This window comes from Orcinus orca, chromosome 17 (genome assembly GCF_937001465.1).
Source record: "Orcinus orca chromosome 17, mOrcOrc1.1, whole genome shotgun sequence".
In the NCBI taxonomy this organism is placed as follows: Eukaryota; Metazoa; Chordata; class Mammalia; order Artiodactyla; family Delphinidae; genus Orcinus; species Orcinus orca.
In genome coordinates, this window is record NC_064575.1 from 55,009,538 (window position 1) to 55,030,474 (window position 20,937).

Sequence of the window (20,937 nt, forward strand, 5' to 3'; positions counted from 1 at the left end):
ATCAGAGAAATTTTGGTGGAGTGGAGAAAAATTGAGGAAGAGAGCAAGGAAAAACGGATTCGATTTTCAAAGGAGAATGAGAGGAAAGAAATTGAAGATGGTACATAGAGACAGCTCTACGAAGTTTCAAGGAGAGAAACGGGGTGGTAGCTGGGGAGGGAAGGAGGTTAGGAAAGGGATTATTTTAAGGTGGAAGAAATAGCAGTGTGTTTGGGTGTTGATGGGAATGATCTGATCTGAAGACTTTCTTCATCGATAAAATGGGTTAAATAATAGAACCTCTGTCATAGTGCAGCTAAGAGATTCAGTGTGCTAATGCCTGTCATGGAATAAGTGCTCAAAGTGTACTGAGTGCTATACATAGAAATCACAGTTCATGCCCTCCAGACAAGGAAAAGAAAGGCACATAAACAGAGGCTTGCAATACAGGACGAGGGCTGCTAGAGGATAAGGAGGGAGAGCCATGGAGGTGCAGTGGGGAGGTTGGGATCCAATTAATGTAGGTGGCAAAATAGTGGTACCAGCTGTTCCTGCCACGGAAAGGGGGCTAGATGGAAACAGGAGTGGAGGGTTTAATCCTGTGTGTTATTTTACTTTTAGTCTGATTTTCCCTGGTGTCCGCTTGGCCTCTGATAGCCAATTCAGTGATTTTCTGGATGGCCTTGGCCCTGCCCAGCTAGTGGGGCGGCAGACTCTGGCCACACCTGCCATGGGTAAGAATTTGTCACGTGATTCATTGTTTTTCTTTTAGATTATTGAAAATCACATTCTTTAATTTCATAGGATCTTTAACAGTATTATCAGGAATGAGTATCTTAGATTTAAACAAAAAACTTTGACTAAATTTTTCCATTTTAATTTGTATGCTTTTTAAAGTAAAGTATCATTGATAAATTTTTAAATATATTTGAATTTAGGAAAAGATGTAGGAAATGATGAAACAATGTTAAACCAAGGTCTTTGGCACAGACATTTCTCTCACTGTTTGTTTCCTCCTCACACGCCATTAGGTGACATTCAGGTAGGCATGATGGACAAAAAGGGACAGCTGGAGGTGGAAATCATTCGGGCCCGTGGCCTTGTTGTAAAACCAGGTTCCAAGACACTGCCAGGTAAGAACAGAAGAGATTCTTCTATTATTGTTCATAATCCACACTTTTCAATTCAGAGACTTTGTTTTTGATTAGATACTGGAAGCTTTGCTCTTAAATGATCAAGGATACTAATAAATGAGACAGTTAAGTGGTAGTTTGTGTGTTTGTCCTGAGTGAGCACCCAGTGAGAGTGGCCAGATGGGGATAAGACAAGTCGTTAAGATAAGCGCATATATGGTAGAAACCACTGCAAAACAAAACCTATCACATTCATTTTGTAGGACACGTACATAAGAAGTTCTTGTTAGCTAGTGTTTTGTGTTATTCTTCAGTTTATCTGGAGCTTCTAAATTCTCCTTAAGAATCCTTAGAGTCCTGGAATTAGAATAAAAATAGTCACAGGTTCCCAAAGTAGCATAAGCCCATATGTGAAGGACATTCTAAGATTCTTACTTCCTGTAATGTATAGAGGGGCACCATTATAAGTTTTTATTGTGATGTCACTTATTTCATACCGAAATGTCATAATCTAAGGTGCTTCGAGCCATGGGGAATGCCACAGATTCCAGATGTCTGATGCAGAGATGTAGAGAACACTGGATCTGATGTATAGAACAATTCTGAAACTTGGTTTCTCACCTCAGCACCTCCACTGACTGAACTGTCATTTTGAATCTCTAGCTTCCCTGTCCCTGCAGAAATTCCAAATTGTAACGTATGTTGTTACCTATTGTACAACCTTGCAGTGGTGATTAAGACGGTTGTGTTCATAAACGTCTTGGCGCTTAGTCAACTGACTCTGCTGGAAAGAATCCTGCAGTTTGTACAAGCACGAAAATGTTTTTATGAAGACTCTGTCAGAAAAACTTGAACCCATGGTATTCATAATTAGTTGCCTCTTCCTGGCTAATTTGAACATATTACATCAAACCCCACCCCTGTTGTGTACCCACACCATCAATAAATAAACCCTTTTGAGTGATCAATGATTTGTGGGGATGGGTGAGTAAAACAATCTAATTTCAAGCACGTTTAATTAGATTTAAGTATTGACACATGAAAAACTGAGCGAGACCTCTTTCTTGAAATTGTTAGGGACTGGAAGCATTTCTCCTTTTTTTTAACGCGGTTGTTCCAATCCATATAACCAGTTGATGGCAAAATAGTAATCAACTCAGATGCTGTGTTAACATTGCCTAAAACTACCTGAATGGCTCATAGTTATCTACTGTTTAGCTAATGATTTTGACGTGATGTGGAAAGGCCAGTGATTTTTGACCGCTGGCTCTTCCAGCCTAAGATTAAGCTGTGGCAGATGTCACATGTAAGCTGTGTGTTCCGTAACCATAGCTCATCACTTAACTCTCCTCTGTGTTTTCTTTCCCAAGCACCATATGTAAAGGTGTATCTATTAGATAATGGAGTCTGCATAGCCAAAAGGAAAACAAAAGTGGCAAGAAAGACGCTGGAACCCCTCTACCAGCAACTATTATCTTTTGAAGAAAGTCCCCAAGGAAAGGTTTTACAGGTACTTACTGAATTATATATTCCTTACCTAAGAAAGTGTCTTCATGGAGTCAAACTTTGTATCCAACATCTTTTCTTATCACATCCTTTTCCATTCCTCACAGCTGAAATTCTTGGGAAACTTCAAAGTAGTGGCCAGTGCTATAAAGCTATACACACTAGGGAACTATCAATATATTCAATATCCTGTAATAAACCATAATGGAAATGAATGTGAGAAAGAAAAAAAAAAGCTATACACACTGTTGTTTCCTTTAAAGTGACTATAGACTTGTAAACCCCCATCACACATGAGCTCCCATCTTCCTTATGGTCTTAACTCTCCTGTAAAGTTTTCCTCACGTACCTTCGGATTCTGCAAAGACAACTATCCCAGTAATTAAATACAACTACATAACTTGATGTTTGATGTCGACACACTAACTGAATGTATTTTAGTTGACAAGCTTTTACATACATGATTATACTGACATTGCTCTTTTAATTTTGTCAACAGATCATAGTCTGGGGAGACTATGGCCGCATGGATCACAAATCCTTTATGGGAGTGGCCCAGATACTTTTAGATGAACTGGAGCTATCCAATATGGTGATTGGCTGGTTCAAACTTTTCCCCACTTCCTCCCTAGTAGATCCAACCTTGGCCCCTCTGACAAGAAGAGCTTCCCAATCATCTCTGGAAAGTTCAACTGGACCTTCTTACTCTCGTTCATAGCAGCTGTAAAACTGTTGTCATAGCAACCAGCGTTACAAAAAAAGAAAAAAACCCCACAGGTCGCAAACCCTGGTAACACTGCATGCTTAATGTTGTGTCTTCTGAGCCTGTTTCTAGGGATACAAAGCGATCCTGTGTTCTCAGAGGAAGTTGCACACATTGTGCCCTAAAGAAGGCCCTCAGGTGAAAGAGCGGAGCTATGACGAACTATCAGGTTTGGAGTTCAATAACACTCACGTTTTGGTCCAATCTGAAGCCATGGATTAATCTCAAAGAATCAGTTTCATGCAACAAAAGCCCTTTTCAATGGCACCTTTATATTTTTATCATTCCTTTTTCTTCATTTCTCTGACCCCAAAGTCCTGTGATGCCACAGAAATGGAGCTATCCAGCCATTAAGCCATGTTACAAGTCAAGGCATGAAGTCCTAGGAAGCATCAGGTGAAAAGCAAGAGACCAAAGATTTGGTCCAGGACGAAAACGTCAGTGATCCTCTGGACGGGGACCGGAGCAGCCAGTCGTGTGACAGCGTGAACAGTGGCAGACTTCAGAGCTCCAGCAGGCATGGTACCCACTAATGCCAAGATGAGTTGGACTCTGAAAAACAAAATTCTGTGGCTCCACTGTACTGAATGAAATTAAACTTTTGTTTGCATGGACACAGATTAGCTGAATACTTAAATTATTTTCTTGGGGCTGCAACTTGCAAAAAATAAAAATAAAAATCAGCCATTTTCAACAATTTATATTATTTTTAAAAATAAATTTCACTAGTGCATGGTTTTAAAAAAGGGAGAGAATGCAACAGGGTGATACAAAGACACACCATGTTTATTCTTTAAAGTAATCATAGTCTGTGTTTTGGCAGACATTACAGAAGAAAATACTTTCTAGAAAATACTTAAAATTCTCTTCATGTGACAAATAAGTATAACATATTCAATTTATTTCCATGTTAAATATACAAATATTAAAGTTCAATATGTGCAAATTGTTCACATCTTTCTTCCTCTATCTCACTTTTCTTCTTCTCTCTCTTTTAAGCTTTTATTTTCTTTCTCCCTACCAGAGTGAACATTATGCTAAAAAATCACAAGTTTTTGACCTGATACTCTCTTATACCCCATGTTTGATTCAGAGCTGTAGATGCTTCTGAATCTCTGAATTTCTCAAGGCGGGGAAAAAACTAAGAGCTTTCTTTATTTCAAGCATGTTGAAAAGGATTTTGCAACATGACTTGGGAGTACATTAGAGCAAGTCAGCATGTATTTGATAAAGAAGATATTTGAACTTTTGCAATTTATTGTACAGTGCATGGTAATTTTATTTTCATCTTCAAAGTTCAGTTTACAGGAAAATCCTAAAATCATGTGGCCATTGTAATGTCTAATTTGTTTTTAGCACCAGCATTATTCATACAGGGGTTAAAGTATTATTTTTAGAAGGTCTTCGGTTTTGTGTTTTGTTTTCTAATTAATTAAAGCATGAAGCAATTCCTTTAGCCAATTTCCATTTACTATGTGAATAGAAACGCTAACAGTTTGGAGCCCTGAAACACAAGACTGTGTATTAATTCATTTATCCGTAGTAAAATTCAATTTTTCACAAATTATATTTCTAAAGAAATATAGCAAACATAAATTTGCAACAGATAATTTTAAAGCTCCAATTTTTAGGTGACTCAAAGAAAGTCAGTCTGCCTATTTACAGTTCTTTGATGCCATCACCAAAAGTCTACACCCGAATCCCCAAAATCAAACCCCTGCCTTTGGTTTTACAGACAGTTATTACCATTGGGTGGTGCTGCAAGGTCAAATTTCTCTTAAGTTCCCCGACTTAGGAGAAAAGTCACCGAGTAATGTAATAAACCACCCATATTTCTTTGTTTCTTTCTGTGCACTTTGATAACACATTCTTATAGATGGATTTTAACTTCTTGCCACAACTTTTGAAATCCACGTACATACCATTTGTTTAAGGCCACGCACAAAAATTGCTCTCTTGTGTTCCTTTTTAAGTTCAGTGTTGACCATTCAAAACTATCATGCTTGATACGGTGCAAAAGTTAAAAATGAGTATCACTAAAAATGCCTTCTCTTTATGTGGTGCAATACGAAATACACCGGGACTGTGTCTTGACATTCTGAGACCTACGATGGACCCAGGTAAAGTTGAAAAGAATGAATAAAACTCTACGGAAATAATTTAGACACTTGTGTACCAGCAACAATTGACTTACTAGACCTATAGTGTCTATACTCTCCCTTAGAATAAACGTTTACCATTTTCCTGATACTAAGACGCAGTCACATAATCTTTTGTGCATATTCCTATATAAATTATTTCTAATTTTAATAAGAAGGACATGACTGTATGGAATATTTGTACATACCTGTCATTATGCAGTATTTATTTTAACGTTGGTGTATTTTTTTTTTTAATTTTCACATGTCTGCACCTCGACTTGTGGTTTAGTCATGTAAATAGCACTATTCCAGTGACCACTGCTGCCCTGTACATAGTATGTTTTAAAAGTAAAGGGAATTCCAGCTGGAAAAAAAAAAGGGCAGATTAGTCCTGTAATGAACACCAACTAATGTAAAACTCAAATTCATTCTCGTGATGGTATTTAACACTTTAAATAAAACATTTTCTTTGCAGATGTTGTATGCATGGCCTTCTGACTTCTTCCCACACATTCCCAAGCCTGCTACAGCTCATTCCCTGAGCCCGCACATGATTTAAAGACAATGAAATCATCTTTTCCGCCTCTCCATAACAGAAGCAAACCGCTAGTCTTAGCAGATAGCCCTCAGTAGAGCACTTTAAAATGCCAAAGGATTTCGGCTCACATCATTAAAACTGGTTGCTTTTAAAAAAGATTATTGCAGAATTGAGGTGCTTTCTGACGAAATGACTCAGCAACTTACAGATTTAAACGAGTGAGATTTCTGAGTCAGTGTGGCCTCCACTGACAGCAGTCAAAGAGAATCACGCACAGGCTCTGCCATTCCCTGGTTGGAGATGGCGAGGGTGACAGTTGGCACTATGCTATGTGTTTCCACTGATGTGTCAGTTCAACTTTGTGGGGGACTGGGGTGGGGTGCATTTTCAGTTGGGGACACACACGTGGTAACCTGACATGGAGCAACTGATATATAACAACCTGTCCAAAGACTGGCTTCTATTGAGTGAGTATGAGTGGAGGAGAGGGTCTCTCCATACCCTTCTAGGGTGGTTCCTCAAACTGCGAGAAGGAACCCCAGCAGAGTTCCAGTGGAAGTCCTCCCCGGCTCTAAATTTAAGAGCGAGTTTGATTAATTAGAAATCCAACTGAAATCCAAACCTAGTTCTCTCTCCATTCCTTGACCCAGCCATTTCTTTCATTTCCAAGGACTCGATTCCAGCCCAGTCCCCCATATCCATCCCATATTTTCACGATTTAATATATACTCTCTGCTCTAGCAAGCTATTTGCTGTTCATACACTCCTAAAAATCTCCTTGCCTTTTTTATATGCCCTCTCCTGAAAAGCCCTTCTACTTTCTCAGAAGTGATCCATGTTAGTCCCTTCCTGCAATTCCTGGCTCAGGACTGAGCTCTCCTGTAGCAGTTCCTGACTAAACCCTAACCACATGGCTGCATCGACGCCAACACCTTCACCTTCCCAGGAACTCCAGACACCGAGGGTCCACAAGCAAAGATGAAGGACATGATGGTCACTATCATGAGGGCTGTGGGAGAACTGGCCAAGAAATCACCAAAGCTGTCTGTACTGACTTAACCTTTAACATTCTTGGCATAAAAATCACATTCTCTGCATGTTTGTCTCCACTCACACAGCTCATGATGCCTCAATATCCTCTAGCATCCATGGACTGAATGAACAGAAGTTCATACATCCACCTTTGGTTTGTGAAATGTGTATTGAGAAGCAGTGTGTAAAAGGGAATAAAAAACAAAAAAAACAACCTATGGCACTCAAATTCTTCATATGACTTAAGTCACTTAGTCTCTCTGGCAATCATTTCTTCACCTGGGAAATAAGGAGTTTGAGTTAAACATTCTTCCATCATTAAATCAACACTTTGACTAACTTATAATCTCCTTCAAGGAAGGAACCATATATGGGTTTTCCCCCCTCTTGTATCCTCAGTGATAAGAACAATGCTGGACACATAGATGTTCCATAAATATCGCCAAATTAATGAATATTTAGTCCTTGCTATTTTGAGACACTATTTCAGGCATTGTAGTGAACAGAAAAAGCATGGCCCTATCCCCATGGGACTTCCATTCTACTAAGGAAGACACACATTGGGTAAAAAATTACAAGTAAGATAACTTTCCAAAGGGGATAAAAGCTATGGGAATATACAGCAGTGTTTTAACCCAGTCAAGAGAGTCGAGGAAGGCTAATATCTATAAAAATGAACAGGAGTTAAATACAAGGTGATGGTGGCAATGGGAGATGGGAGTTAGGTGAAGAATATTCCAGGCAGAGAGAACAGCAGCTGAGAAATTTGAGGGTAGGGAACTGTAACTCTACCACTTAGTGGTGTGTCTAAAGCAAAGATGAGTTCATACGAAGTGTTTATGAGTGAACAAGTGAATAAACAACACAGATTTCTGTAGCCTAAGCTATTTCTGAACCATTGAGGTTTTCCTTGAGAAGATAGTTTTAACTTAAACTTGATGCGAGGACTATGCATAAATAGTCATTGGTGAGGGATAATCCTCTATTATATTTAAGATGGTTCTCAGAATGCTCCTCAGTCCTAATCCCATTCAATTGTTAGATCTTTGAACATAGGAACCATGGTCTACAGCTCTGTACCCAGCATAGCACCTAGCTCAGCACTAAGCACATTACAGTTGCCGAATACACAGACTAACAGTGAATATCCCTTTCAGATATTCTCGGAAAGATTGTGGTTATCAACTTGGAAGATTCCCGAGTCCTAAAATTTATGTTCATAGTTTGTATACGGTGCAGTTAGAAAGACTTTAAACCTGTGGTGTTCTTAATGCCCGAGCACCAGCTTCCTGCCATTTTGCTTTGAGGTAGGGGACTATTTTGTTTAGTACGCTTCCTTTTCTGATCTATCCATAGTGTTCCCAAGAGACCTGCCATTTTCTAACTAGTCCCATTCTTCTGGCTTCAACTGATGGTGGTATAGGGGGTGCAGACTCCTAAAATGGGTCAGTCTGTACCCTGGCCTGTGAAGATGTGTTATTTTTTGCCTTGATACCAAAGAGGCAGTTCATCTCCAGTGACAGAAACTATTAGATGGGGGAAAAAAAAAAAAGGCCAGGAGCTGTCAGTGGCTATGTTTTCTGATATATGATGGAAATTGGATTAAGAAAGAGAAGAAAGTCAGCAAAGCCAAAGTGGAGGCATGAACTGAAGAGAGTCCTGCAGGTTTCACGTTCCTGGTTCCGTTACGACTGAGGATCGGCTGCATCTTTGCTCTTCCAAGAGAGCCCATACATTCAAGCTCTGGTTAGTTGGGTGCCTGCTATATGAAGTCACAAGTCCTAATTAATACATTTGGCCAAGGACAAGGCTGATGGAATCATAGAACCTTGAAGGAGCCTTTGAGGTTACCTAGGACAATCTCATAGCGTTAAGAGAAACCCTAAAAGGTGGCCATCAAACCTCTGCTTGCAAGTGGCTGGAGAGATGAATTCGGGAATATAGCTCGTTCTATGGTCTCTAGCAGACTCTCCTTTCCAGCACCTAACCTAAATCTCCCTTCTGGTATTTTGCACTTCCTGGGCTCAGTGTTACCAAGTCCAAGCTCATACTGCTCACCACACAACAGGCCAAGAAATCAAGAGATGAGTTGTTGGGGCAAGGAATAGCGAAAAGCTGGCAGACCAAGAAGATGGTGAACTTGTGCCCCAAAGAACCATCGTGCCTGAGTTAGAACTCAGGCTTCTTTTATACTAAAAGAGGAGGGAGTAAAGTCAAACATTTCCTGGTTCTGGTCCACCTCCATAGGGGATGTGTTAATTTCTTCCTGCCTGCAGTCATTCACAGGTGGGCCTGGTCAGGGTGTTTCCTGTGAGCTAAACAAAGGTTTATTTTAGCTTAATGCTCATTACCTGGGAGACAGGGTTCCCAGAGATGGGCCACTATGTATAACCTAAGCTTATAGGCAACATACTTATAGTGATTAACTTGTAATAGAATACAAAGGTTCTTTCCTATTACAATTCCTGACTGCCAATGTCCACTCCACCAACTTGTGCGAAAAGGACGAGGACCACTCTGGCTACTTCCGGAGGTGACAAACATTCCTTAGAATATTTAGTCTGTCCTTTTATATATCTACAACTATCTGAACCTGATGAAGCCCGTTAGCACTTTGTTGTCTAATTTGTAATTGAACTTGGGTGTTTTGGTTCCAGTTCTTAGTACATATACTAAATTCCTGTGCTATTTATTTAGACAAAAATAAACAACTTGGTTGACCCTTCTCCAGCTACAATGAAATTCCCATCTACTTCAGTTAGATAGGCAGACCTGTTGGAGGCAAATTCATGAACAGAGATTAGTATAGTGCCCAAAGTTTCAACATCATTGGCAACTGCTAGGTCTTTTAAAGCATCTATACATTCTATCACCTGGGCAGACACCTGGAATGGCCTACCATTCAGTGTTTCAAAGGGACTTAATTTAAGCCTGCTACTGGGAGCCACTGATTCATAGCAGGGCAACTGGCAAGGCCTTATCTCAAGTTAAATTAGTATCCATTTTCTCAGTTTTTCCTATTGTGGTCTCCAGGATGAATGTAATTCCAATGCCTTAATCCAAATCAGGGGATAATTTCCTTAAGGAGGGCCTTAACCAATTAAAAGATACTGATTTTAAAAACTAATAACTTAAAACTGCCACACACAAAACAAATGGTCCACAAAAAATTCTCCTTTTTCTGAAGGTTTTACGATGAATTGTTGTTATTAACTAGTCTTTTACTATGAAACTTAAATGGCCAGTTGAGACCAACTGTTCTGAGACCATCTTTGACCACTGATTAAGACTGGGGTGGCGGATATAATATTCATTTAACCTTCTGAGCTTTCTGGGCAGACTTGGTGACCTTGCCAGCTCCAACTGCCTTTTTGTCCACTGCTTTGATAACACCTATAGCAACCGTCTGTCTCATGTCACCACCAGCAAAGTGGTCCACAGCAGGGTAGTCAGAGAAGGTCTCAACACAGTGGACTTGCCAGGAACCATATCAACATCACAAGAATTTGGGGCCATCTTCCAGCTTTTTCCCAGAATAATGATCAGTCTTCTCCTTCATCCCAGCAAACTTGCAGCTCATTCCCCACTGGCAATTCTACCCAGGGCTCCGGGTGTGGGGAATTAGGCACCAAGTCCAAGGGAGCCCCAGGCCTCTCCATTCATCAGAGTGTTCCTCTCTTTCTACCATGTGAGAGGCTCTCGTCTTACTGTGTTTCTTCTCATGATTCAGCCTAGGGCAATCTGTTTTCCAATGTTCTTCCTCCTTACAGTAAGTACATTGCTCCTTACTGTCGTGGCTTACCTCCCTTCGGGTTACTCGCTTTCCTGGAATCCAATGCCACAGCCAAAACATGGCATTTCGTTTTGCATCATCTTTCTTGTTTCTCCCTGTTGAACACTTTAAAAGCAGCACCCACAGCTGAGTGCCAGGGGTCACGTGACTTAGGAAACAGGGCTGAAATCTCTCCCAGCGACTGCGTGAGCCACAGTTTTACACCTGTGCCACCAGCTTTGTAAATTCAGCGCCTGTGGGACATCCAAACGCACAACGGGTGCTTCTGCCACTGGGACAGGTCTGGCCTTAGCAGCCGTGGGCTGGACTGTGCGGGCACGTGCACATGGGGGCTTGGCCAGGGTCTGGGCTGCCTCCATAGCCTTCCACATTGGGTCCAGGCGCGCAACTGCTGTGGTCCTAAAGCCTGACTTCAGTGGATCTGTGCTGGTGGCCTTGTGAAAACGACGCCTGAGGGACGCTAGGGCCAAGTGCTGGCATTCCCAAGGTTGAGGGTGGGGCCAAGGGCAGTGCAAACAACAATGTACTTGGTGAGCCTGCACAACAGATAAGACGGTGACACAACAGCGCACACTCACTGGTCAACAGCTCCAGCGGAGGAATACCCAGGGGCTCCTTTCCAGTGGGTACACTCCAGTCCTGCCTATCTCATACTGAAGCTCAGAAACACGGCTCAGAAATGGATTGGGGGCTTCTACTCCAACAACTAGGGAGCAGACCCTGCCCCTGACAGGGCAGTGACAGTGACAGGGCAGTGACAACCACAGAGCAAAGAGGAGGCCCCACTCAATATCCAGTGCAGGTTCTGGTCACCAAAATACCAGTCACACCTCCTATTAAGGGGATAATGGCCAGCATACACTGAGGAAAGGGGCAGCAGGCATCCATACTAAAAACAGCCCTCGCACCAAAAAATATTAAACTCACGCAGGCTACACAGGGATGCTCCCACATAAAAATAACCCTCCAAGACCACAGTAGTTAATTATTTCTCCTAAACTCACAGAGTAGGAGAAATATAAGGGGAAAAAATGAAGAAGCAGAGGAACCACTCTCAATTGAAAGATCAAGAGAATTTCCCTGAAGGAACAAACCGTGAAACAAACCTCTTCAGTCTAATAGACACCGAGTTCACAAAGGAGGTAATGAAAATACTGAAGGAATTAAGAAAGGCTATTGACAGAAATGCAGATTACTGTAAAAACAAACAAACAAACTAGAAACAATATAGAGGAGCCAAGAAAAATTAGAAAATTCATTCGCAGAGACAAAAGCTGACCTAAAGGCAATGAATAGCATGATGAATAATGCAGAACGAATAAATGATCTGGAAGACAGAATAATGAAAATCACCCAATTAGAACAGCAGACAGATACCCAAATGAAAAAAAAAAAAAATGAAAGAACACAGGAGACCTATGGGATAATACAAAGCATGCCAATCTATGCATAATAGGAATCCCAGAAGGAGAAGACAAAAGGGGATTGAAAATGTATTTGAAGAAATTATGGCTAAAACATCCCAAACCTAAAGAAGGAAACAGATATCCAGGTACAGGAAGCACAGAGGGTTCCTTTACCTACACCAAGACATAGTATAATTAAGTTGGCAAATATTAAAGAGAGGATTCTAAAGGCAGCAAGAGAAAAACAAAGAGTTAATTACAAGGGAACCCCTATAAGGCAATCAGCTGATCTCTCTATAGAAACGTTGCAGGCCTGAAGGGAGTAGCAAGACATATTCAAAGTCCTGAGGGAAAAATCTGCAACCTAGAATATTCTACCCAGCAAGATCTTCATTTAGAAGGAGACAGAAAGAATTTCTCAGACAAGCAAAAATTAAAAGAATACAGCAATAAAAAACATATCCTAAAGGAAATATTAAAGGTCTTCTCTAAAAAGGAAAGAAGTAAGAATCTATAGGAAACAGAAAATCACAATTGGAAAGTAAATTACTTAAATAAGCCAGTAGAGAGATTTTTTAAAAAATCTGTGAGATGATAACCACAATGAGCAGCAAAAGGATGAACATGAAGATATAAAGGGAACAAAGTCACAAAATATGGGGAAGAAGAGTAAAAAAAAAAAAAAAATTGTAGAATTTTTTTTTTCTATAATGTGTTTGAGGCTATATGACTATCAGTCTAAAGCAAGTAGATAGAGAAAGGGGTTAATATACTTGAGAAAACAAGGCAACCATAAATCAAAAACATATAATAGATTCCAAAAAAACAAAAAGAAGAGAACATAGGCATAATACAAAAGAAAATCATCAAATCACAAAAGGAAAAAAGAAGAAATACAAAATCAATGGGTAAACAAGGTTTAAAATGGCAATAAATACATATCTATCAATAATTACCCTAAATGTTAATAGACTAAATGCTCCAATCCAAAGACACACAGTGACAGATTGGTTAAAAAAACAAGAGCTGACAATATGCTGCTCCAAGAGACCCACTTTAGGGCAAAGGATACGCATCAATTGAAAGTGAGGGGATGGAAAAAGATATTTCATGCAAACAGAAATGAGGAGAAAGCAGGGGTTGCAATACTCACATCAGACAAAATAGACTTTAAAACAAAGGGCATAAAAAAAGATAAAGAAGGACACTATATAATGCTAAAAGGATCAATACAAGAAGAGAATTTTACACTCGTCAACATATATGCACTTAATATAGGAGCACTGAAATACATAAAACAAATACTAACAGACATAAACGGAGAAACTGATGGGAAGACAATAATAGTAGGAGACTTTAACACCCCACTCACATCAATGAACAGATCTTTGAGGCAAAAAATCAGTAAGGCAACAGAGATCCTAAATGATACAATAGAACAGTTAGACTTTATATTTTCAGGACAGTACATCCAAAAAAAACAGAATACACATTCTTTTCAAGTACACATGGAACATTCTCTAGGATTGACCACATACTAGGCCACAAAACAAGCCTCAAAAAAATTAAGAGTGTAGAAATTATTTCAAGCATCTTTTCTAATCACAATGGTATTAAACAAGAAATCAACCACTGAAAAAGAAATGAGAAAAAAACCCCACTCACATGGAGACTAAACAACATGCTACTAAAAATCAAATAGATCAACGATGAAATCAAAGAAGAAATTTTAAAATATCTTGAGGCAAATGACAATGAAAACGCAACCATATAAAATTTATGGGATGCAGCAAAAGCAGTTCTTAGAGGGAAGTTCATAGTGATACAGGCCTTCCTCAAAAAACAAGAAAAATCTCAAATAAATATCTTAACCTACCACCTAATAGAATTACAAAAAGAAGAGCAAACAAACAAAACCTAAAGACAGCTGAAGGAAAGAAATAAATAAAATAGAGATTTTTAAAAAAAATAGAAAAAAAATCAATAAAACCAAGAGCTGGGGAGGAGGAACCGAGATGGCGGAATAGAAGGATGTGCTCTCATGCCCTCTTGCGAGAACACCATAGCCACAACTAGCTGATGGACAATCATCGAAAGGAAGACACTGGAACTCACCAAAAAAGATACCCCACATCCAAAGACAAAGGACAAGCCACAATGAGATGGTACGAGGGGTGCAATCACAGTAAAAATCAAAGCCCATAACTGGTGGGTGGGTGACCCACAGACTGGTGAACACTTATACCACAGAAGTCTACACACTGGAGTGAACGTTCTGAGCCCCAAGTCAGGCTTCCCAACCTGGCGGTGTGGCAATGGGAGGAGGAATTCCTAGAGAATCAAACTTTGAAGCCTAGTGGGAATTGACTGCAGGACTTCGACAGGAGTGGGGGAAACAGAGATTCTACTCTTGGAGGGCACACACAAAGTAGTGTGCGCATCTGGACCCAGGGGAAGGAGCAGTGACCCTGAAAAAGACTGAACCAGACCAACCTGCTAGTGTTGGAGGGTCTCCTGCAGAGGTGGGGGGTGGCTCTGTTTCACCATGTGGAAAAGGACACTGGCAGCAGAAGTTCTGGGACATACTCCTTGACGTGAGCCCTCCAAGAGTCTCTCATTAGCCCCACAAAAGAGCCCAGGTAGGCTCCAGTGTTGGGTTGCCTCAGGCCAAATAACCAACAGGGAGGGAACCCAGCCCCACCCATCAACAGTCAAGTGGATTAAAGATTTACTGAGCTCTGCCCACAAGAGCAACAGTCAGCTCTACCCACCACCAGTCCCTCCCATCAAGCCTCTTAGATAGCCCCACACACCAGAGGGTAGACAGCAGAAGCAAGAAGAACTACAATCCTGCAGACTGTGGAACAAAAACCACATACACAGAAACACAGACAACATGAAAAGGCAGAGGGCTATATACCAGATGAAGGAACAAGATAAAACCCCAGAAAAACAACTAAATGAAGTGGAGATAGGCAACCTTCCAGAAAAAGAATTCAGAATAATGATAGTGAAGATGATCCAGGATCTCGGAAAAACAATGGAGGCAAAGACTGAAAAGATGCAAGAAATGTTAAACAAAAACCTAGAAGAATTAAAGAACAAACAAACAGAGATGAACAATACAATAACTGAAATGAAAAATACAATAGAAGGAATCGATAGCAGAATAACTGAGGCAGAAGAATGGATAAGTGAGCTGGAAGACAGAATGGTGGAATTCACTGCTGTGAAACAGAATAAAGAAAAAAGAATGAAAAGAAATGAAGAGAGCCTAAGAGACTTCTGGGACAACATTAAATGCAACAACATTTGCATTATAGGGGTCCCAGAAGGAGAAGACAGAGAGAAAGGACCAGAGAAAATATTTGAAGAGACTAAAGTTGAAAACTTCCCTAACATGTGAAAGGAAATATCCACCAAAGTCCAGGAAGCGCAGTGAGTCCCATACAGGATAAACCCAAGGAAAAACACACCAAGACACATAGTAATCAAATTGACAAAAATTAAAGACAAAGAAAAATTATTGAAAGCAGCAAGGGAAAAATGACAAATAACATACAAGGGACCTCCCATAAGGTTAACAGCTGATTTCTCAGCAGAAACTCTAAAAGCCAGAAGGAATTGGCATGATATACTTAAAGTGATGAAAGGGAAGAACCTACAACCAAGATGCCTCTTCCTGGCAAGGATCTCATTCAGATTCAATGGAGAAATCAAAAGCTTTACAGACAAGCAAAACCTAAGAGACCTCAGCACCACCAAACCAGCTCTACAAAAAATGTTAAAGGAACTTCTCTAAGTGTGAAACACAGGAAAAGAAAAGGACCTACAAAACCAAACCCAAAACAATTAAGAAAATGGTCATAGGAACATACATATCGATAATTACCTTAAATGTGAATGGATTAAATGCTCGAACCAAAAGACACAAGCTTGCTGAATGGATACAAAAACAAGACCCATATATATGCTGTCTACAAGAGACCCACTTCAGACCTAGGGACACATACAGACTGAAAGTGAGGGGATGGAAAAAGATATTCCATGCAAATGGAAATCAAAAGAAAGCTGGAGTAGCTATACTCATATCAGATAAAATAGACTTTTAAAGAATGTTACAAGAGACAAGGAAGGACACTACATAACGATCAAGGGCTCAATCCAAGAAGATATAACAATTATAAATATATATGCACCCAAGATAGGAGCACCTCAATACATAAGGCAATTGCCAACAGCTATAAAAGAGGAAATTGACAGTAACACAATAATAGTGGAGGACTTTAACACCTCACTTACACCAATGGACAGATCATCCAAAAGGAACATTAATTAGGAAATAGAAGCTTTAAATGACACAATACCAGATAGACTTAATTGATATTTATAGGACATTCCATCCAAAAACAACAGATTACACTTTCTTCTCAAGTGCGCATGGAACATTCTCCAGGATAGATCATATTTTGGGTCACAAATCAAGCCTCAGTAAATTTAAGAAAACTGAAATCATATCAAGCATCTTTTATGACAACAACACTATGAGATTAAAAATGAATTACAGGGGAAAAACGTAAAACACACAAACACATAGAGGCTAAACAATACGTTACTAAATAACCAAGAGATCACTGAAGATATCAAAGAGGAAATTAAAAATACCTAGAGAAAAATGACAATGAAAATACGATGATCCAAAACCTATGGGATGCAGCAAAAGCAGTTCTAAGAGGGAAGTTTAGAGCTATACAGGCCTATCTCAAGAAACAAGAAAAATCGAAAATAAACAATCTAACCTTACACCTTTAGGAACTAGAGAAAGAAGAACAAACAAAACCCAAAGTTAGCAGAAGGGAAGAAATCATAAAGATCAGAGGAGAAATAACTGAAATAGAAAAAAGAAAACAATAACAAAGATCAATAAAACTAAAAGCTGGTTCTTTGAGAAAATAAAAAAAATTGATAAACCATTAGCCAGACTCATCAAGAAAAAGAGGGAGAGGACTAAAATAAATAAGATTAGAAAGGGAAAAGGAGAAGTTACAACAGACACTGCAGAAATACAAAGCATCCTAAGAGATTACTGCAAGCAACTATATGCCAATAAAATGTACAACGTGGGAGAAATGGACAAATTCTTAGAAAGGTATAACCTTCCAAGGCTGAACCAGGAAGAAACAGAAAATATAAACAGACTAATTACAAGCACTGAAATTGAAACTGTGATTAAAAATATTCCAACAAACAAAAGCCCAGGACGACATGGCTTCACAGGCAAATTCTCTCAAACATTTAGAGAAGGGCTAATGCCTATCCTTCTCAAACTCTTCCAAAATATAGTAGAAGGAGGAAAACTCCCAAACTCATTCTACGAGGCCACCATCACCCTGATACCAAAACCAGACAAGGATGTAACAAAGAATGAAAACTACACGCCAAAATCACTGATGAACATAGATGAAAAAATCCTCAACAAAATACTAGCAAACAGAATCCAACAGCACATTAAAATGATCATACACCATGATCAAGTGGGCTTTATTCCTGGAATGCAAGGATTCTTCAACATAAGCAAATCAATCAACGTGATACACCATATTAACATATTGAAGGGGAAAAACCATATGATCATCTCAATAGATGCAGAGAAAGCAACTGACAAAATTCAACACCCATTTATGGGAAAAACGCTTCAGAAAGTAGGCATAGAGGGAACTCTCCTCAACATAATAAAGGCCATATATGACAAACCCACATCCAACATCATCCTCAATGGTGAAAAACTGAAAGCATTTCCACTAAGATCAGGCACAAGACTAGGTTGCCCACTCTCACCACTCTTATTCAACATAGTTTTGGAAGTTTTAGACACAGCAATCAGAGAAGAAGACTAAGTAAAAGTAATCCAAATCGGAAAGGAAGAAAAAGCTGTCACTGTTTGCAGATGACATGATACTATACAGAGAGAATCCTAAAGATGCTACCAGAAAACTACTAGAGCTAATCAATGAATTTGGTAAAGTAGCAGGATACAAATTTAATGCACAGAAATCTCTGGCATTCCTATACACTAATGATGAAAAATCTGAAAGTGAAATCAAGAAAACACTCCCATTTACCACTGAAACAAAAAGCATAAAATATCTAGGAATAAACCTACCTAAGGAGACAAAAGACCTGTATGCAGAAAATTATAAGACACTGATAAAAGGAATTAAAGATGATACAAATAGATGGAGAGATATACCATGTGCTTGGCTTGGAAGAATCAACATTGTGAAAATGACTCTACTACCCAAAGCAATCTACCGATTCAATGCAATCCCTATCAAACTACCACTGGCATTTTTCACAGAACTAGTACAAAAAAATTCACAATTTGTATGGAAACTCAAAAGACCCAAAATAGCCAAAGCAATCTTGAGAATGAAAAACAGAGCTAGAGGAATCAGGCTTCCTGACTTCAGACTATACTACAAAGCTACAGTAATCAAGACAGTATGGTACTGGCACAAAAAAGGAATATACATCACTGGAACAGGAGAGAAAGCCCATAGATAAACCCACGCACATACGTTCACCTTATCTGTGATAAAGGAGGCAGGAATGTACAGTGGTGAAAGGACAGCCTCTTCAGTAAGTGGTGCTGGGAAAACTGGAGCGGTACATATAAAAGCATGAGATAAGAACTCTCCCTAAGACCACATACAAAAATAAGATCAAAATGCATTAAAGACCTAAATCTAAGGCCAGAAACTATCAAACTCTTAGAGGAAAACATAGGCAGAACACTCTATGACATAAATCACAGCAAGATCCTTTTTGACCCACCTCCTAGAAAAATGGAAAGAAAAACAAAAATAAACAAATGGGACCTAATGAAACTTCAAAGCTTTTGCACAGCAAAGGAAACCATAAACAAGACGAAAAGACAACCCTCAGAATGGGAGAAAATATTTGCAAATGAAGCAACTGACAAAGGATTTAATCCCCAAAATTTACAAGCAGCTCAATAACAAAAAAACAAACAATCCAATCCAAAAATGGGCAGAAGACCTAAATAGACATTTCTCCAAAGAAGATATACAGATTGCCAACAAACACACGAAAGAATTCTCAACATCATTAATCATTAGAGAAATGCAAATGTAAACTACAATGAGATGTCATCTCACACCGGTCAGAATGGCCATCCTCAAAAAATCTAGAAACAATAAATGCTGGAGAGGGTGTGGAGAAAAGGGAACACTCTTGCACTGCTGGTGGGAATCTGAATTGGTACAGCCACTATGGAGAACAGTATGGAGGTTCCTTAAAAACTACAGATAAAACTACCATATGACCAGCAATCCCACTACTGGGCATATACCCAGAGAAAACCATAATTCAAAAAGAGTCATGTACCAAAATATTTATTGCAGCTCTATTTACAATAGCCAGGACATGGAAACAACCTAAGTGTCCATCATCGGATGAATGGATAAAGAAGATGTGGCACATATATACAATGGAATATTACTCAGCCATAAAAAGAAATGACATTGACTTATTTGTAGTGAGGTGGATGGACCTAGCATCTGTCATACAGAGTGAAGTAAGTCAGAAAGAGAAAGACAAATACCGTATGCTAACACATATATATGAAATCTAGGGGGAAAAAATGTCATGAAGAACCCAGGGGTAAGATGGGAATAAAGACACGGACCTATTAGAGAATGCACTTCAGGATATGGGAAGTGGGAAAACTAAGCTGTGAAAAAGTGAGAGAGTGGCATGGACATATATACACTACCAAACGTAAAATAGATAGCTAGTGGGAAGCAGCCCCGTAGCACAGGGAGATCAGCTCGGTGCTTTGTGACCACCTGGATGGGTGGGATGGGGGGGGGTGGGAGGGAGGGAGACACAAGAGGGAAGAGATATGGGAACATATGTATATGTATAACTGCTTCACTTTGTTATAAAGCAGAAACTGAAAAACCATTGTAAAGCAATTATACTCCAATAAAGATGTAAAAAGCCAACAAACAAAAAAAAAAACCAAGACCCATATATATGCTGTCTACAAGAGACCCACTTCAGACCTAGGGACACATACAAACTGAAAGTAAGGGGATGGAAAAAGATATTCCATGCAAATGAAAACCAAAAGAAAGCTGGAGTAGCTATTCTCATAACAGACAAAATAGGCTTTAAAATAATGACTATTACAAGAGACAAAAAAGGACACTACGTAGGATTAAGGGATTGATCCAAGAAGATGACATAACAATTGTAAATATTTATGCACCCAACATAGGAGCACCTCAATACATAAGGCAAATACTAACAAGCATAAAAAGGGAAATAGACAGTAACACTTTCATACTAGGGGACTTTAACACCCCACTTTCACCAATGGACAGATCATCCAAAATGAAAATAAATGAGGAAACACAGGCTTTAAATGATACATTAAACAAGATGGACTTAATTGATATTTATAGGACATTCCATCCAAAAACAACAGGATACACATTTTTCTCAAGTGCTCATGGAACATTCTCCAGGATAGATCATATCTTGGGTCACAAATCAAGCTTTGGTAAATTTAAGAAAATTGAAATTGTATCAAGTATCTTTTCTGACCACAACGCTATGAGA

At 39.3% G+C, this 20,937-nt stretch overlaps 1 protein-coding gene and 1 long non-coding RNA gene across 16 annotated transcripts in view; one reads left to right on the forward strand and one right to left on the reverse strand.

The window, feature by feature from the left end:
• Positions 1-6,003, forward strand: part of RIMS2 (regulating synaptic membrane exocytosis 2) — a 635,932-nt gene extending 629,929 nt beyond the window's left edge. For all 15 annotated transcript variants that reach the window (XM_049700520.1, XM_033438139.2, XM_004275317.4 and 12 more), the window contains 4 exons: positions 601-713; positions 1,011-1,112; positions 2,483-2,622; positions 3,118-6,003. In XM_049700520.1, coding sequence (XP_049556477.1) covers positions 601-713; positions 1,011-1,112; positions 2,483-2,622; positions 3,118-3,336 — 574 coding nt within the window. In that variant the 3' untranslated portion in view covers positions 3,337-6,003. The remainder of the gene's footprint in view (positions 1-600; positions 714-1,010; positions 1,113-2,482; positions 2,623-3,117) is intronic.
• Positions 841-20,937, reverse strand: part of LOC117203479 (uncharacterized) — a 38,834-nt gene continuing 18,737 nt past the window's right edge. Inside the window, exons 2-6 of the long non-coding RNA XR_007472645.1 lie at positions 5,729-7,371; positions 3,574-3,933; positions 2,650-2,807; positions 1,385-1,469; positions 841-1,105 (exon numbers count right to left, since the gene is read on the reverse strand). This is a non-coding gene — a long non-coding RNA (uncharacterized LOC117203479). The remainder of the gene's footprint in view (positions 1,106-1,384; positions 1,470-2,649; positions 2,808-3,573; positions 3,934-5,728; positions 7,372-20,937) is intronic.